Source organism: Austrofundulus limnaeus, unplaced genomic scaffold (assembly GCF_001266775.1).
Source record: "Austrofundulus limnaeus strain Quisiro unplaced genomic scaffold, Austrofundulus_limnaeus-1.0 Scaffold755, whole genome shotgun sequence".
In the NCBI taxonomy this organism is placed as follows: domain Eukaryota; kingdom Metazoa; phylum Chordata; class Actinopteri; order Cyprinodontiformes; family Rivulidae; genus Austrofundulus; species Austrofundulus limnaeus.
This window is the reverse complement of record NW_013953157.1, coordinates 84921-87625: the sequence shown is the minus strand read 5'-3', so window position 1 is coordinate 87625 and position 2705 is coordinate 84921. Positions and strand designations below refer to the sequence as shown.

At 37.1% G+C, this 2705-nt stretch overlaps 1 protein-coding gene across 1 annotated transcript in view; it reads right to left on the bottom strand.

The window, feature by feature from the left end:
• The window catches only part of arhgef28a (Rho guanine nucleotide exchange factor (GEF) 28a), a gene marked incomplete at its 5' end in the record, with an annotated part of 138846 nt that overhangs the window by 61427 nt on the left and 74714 nt on the right, over positions 1–2705 (bottom strand). The window contains 2 exon segments of the mRNA XM_014028387.1: positions 1625–1748; positions 2211–2312. Of these exon segments, the coding sequence (XP_013883841.1) occupies positions 1625–1748; positions 2211–2312 (226 nt within the window).

Genomic DNA, 2705 nt, shown 5'->3' with positions numbered 1-2705 from the left:
CCTGCAGGCTCGCAGTAGTAACAGAGCAAAGTGAAAGTGAAACTTAACTGTCTGCTGAGCCCCCGCCCCGCACCAAAATGGGCGAGACAGAAGCAGAAGAAGGTTTTTTAAAGAGACAGAGGACAATTTCAAGGCGTTTAGAAGAGGAAGTGATGAGAAGATAAGTTTATTTTCTATTTAAACATAAAAACAGCATTTTAATAACAGCTAAAGGTGACATAGATACTTTATTATGGTATAGTATTTAAATATATGCCTGAGAAACACATAATATTGGCCCTTTAACTAATCATATTGAACGAGCACACTCTGATTGAAATGACCATAACATTAGCCACTCAAAGCAGATTGTACATCACTAAATCCCATAAAAATAGATACTTTTGCAAAAGAAGTTATCAGAACATACCCTAGTTCTCCTAGGAATAATACAGTATGTGATGCAAAAATCAATAGGAAACAATAAATTTTCTTTTAACTATTTGATACTATACTGCACAAAACATCGTAGTCCCAACATGGGTCCCACAACATGGATGAACAAACTTGACAATGATGATAAACAACCACGACCTCACTGCTGAAGTTTTTTGCATGCTCAAGACCACCATCACTCATAATGAGGTGCCCTCTGGCACAGTCCTTCATTTGTAACTAAAGACCACCGAGGTTTTGCAAAGACCATCCATGTTTTGGCTTATTTTTTTATAATGAAGTGAGGTTCTCTTCTTGCAAAAAAGGGAGTTAAAAAAAACAGGAATCAGACGAAACCCTAAGGTCCCCCTCCATACCACACAGACCCACCCATAGACTCTACAGTCACATCATACTGTATGTTGTTAGTTTTCAGTACAAAACAATACAATAAATACCTGAATAAGCATTCTCTAACAATGTGTCTTAAGGAAAAAAAAGATGCTTCTATTTATTTATTTTTAAAACCTTTGAAGAAATGGTGTTTTAAAAATTAGCTGTAGGTTTTTGGCCAAGATTAATCCAAACTGGGGTTCTCAAGTCCTGGTTTGACAACACGTGTTTATAACACTGGGAACAGAGCCAGCTGAAAGAGTCAGGCTTAGGATATGTAGATAAGAGGGGTGCAACAATACATGTACCCATATCGAACCGTTATCGAACAGTGCTTTAGGTTCAACACACATTTGTATCGAACAATACAGATTTATAAAATGTATTTTATCAACTTGTCTTCTGAAGATGCTCTGTGTTGAAGGATCAGTGGATCTGTGTTCGACTACTCCACCTAGGCTGCATTTTTGAGCGCAGATCCACTGAGAAACTTGCTGTTTCAGCAACATTTAATTAAAAAACTGTACTTTTGAGGTTAAACAAATGTTCAGAATTAATATAAATAAATTACAAGTTAAAAGGGGCATGGACATTTTGCTTTTTTGTATCGAAAAAATATCGAACCGAGAGACTAAAGTATCGAACCGAACCGAACCGTGAATTTTCTGTGTCGTTGCACCCCAGGTAGATAAAGAACTCAAATTATATTTCCCAGTTCAACATCATGTGTAAAGCAGGAAGAAAAACTGGATTTGGTGAGTAAAAATGCTGATAAAAATAATATAATCATCTAAAGATTTTTGTGGTTTGGTTTTACCTTGCCCTTGTTGCGGGTACTGGACATCCTGCTCTTTAGAAAGCTGAAGGTCCTAATAACTTTGTACTTCTCCGACTCTGTCTTGGTTGGAATGCTACATTTTTCCAACTCTTCCTCTTCGATTCTGTAAAAAAAAGAATACAAATTAATCCCATAATGTTTATTGGACTTAAAAAATATGATTCTTATCAGGCAGACATACAGCTGTCAAAGGTTTTTGTTCCTTCTTGTTTCAGATGAACAAGACAACAAAACAAAGCGATAGATTAGTGGAGGTGCAGGAGATTAATCAAACATCACATCAACTCTTAATTGCACATACTGGTTAGTTCAAGAATGTGAGGATTAACAAGAAGTTGTTTCTGGTGAAAAACATGAGAGCAAATGAATGAATTTCAGTTCATTTAGTAAAAGATGGTGTTCCTTCTCTTCAAGCTGAAAACAAATTAGTTGAAGCAGAACAGTTAATAATTAGAAAAATGCACACATTTTATAGCCATGAAACATATTTCACATTTAACTGGATTGCTGTCAGGTAGTAAACATGGGTTAGTTTCCTTGTGCTTGATGGCTGGAGAACACATACTCTTTGAGAAACTCAGACAGGGTGAGATGTTGAAGGGACTCTGCCAGCTCCATGCTGCTCTCATTGTCAGCAGACTGGGCTCGTTTACGGAACCTGACCTCCCTGGAAAACACAGTGCATATACAACGACAAACACACTGATGCTTGAGAGGCTGGAGTTCAGAGAGATTATACCTAACTGTAAACATACTGAAAGTATGCCAATATTCTCTATTTAAAATACTGAATTTGTTAAACAGACTTAGTTATCTGGGGCAGTGTTTTTCAACCCAAAAAGGCACACTGCATGTTTTACACCAGGGGTGGGCAATCGTGGTCCTGGAGGGCCGCAGCCCTACATGTTTTACATGTTTCTCTGCTCCAACACACCTGATTCAGTCACTGAACTACCTCTTCCAAGTTCTGCAGTACAGAGGGCCGAAACTGACATAATTAGAAATAAAAGCAGAAATAGATAAATTAACCTTTAAATAAATAAATACATTTAAAATGCAC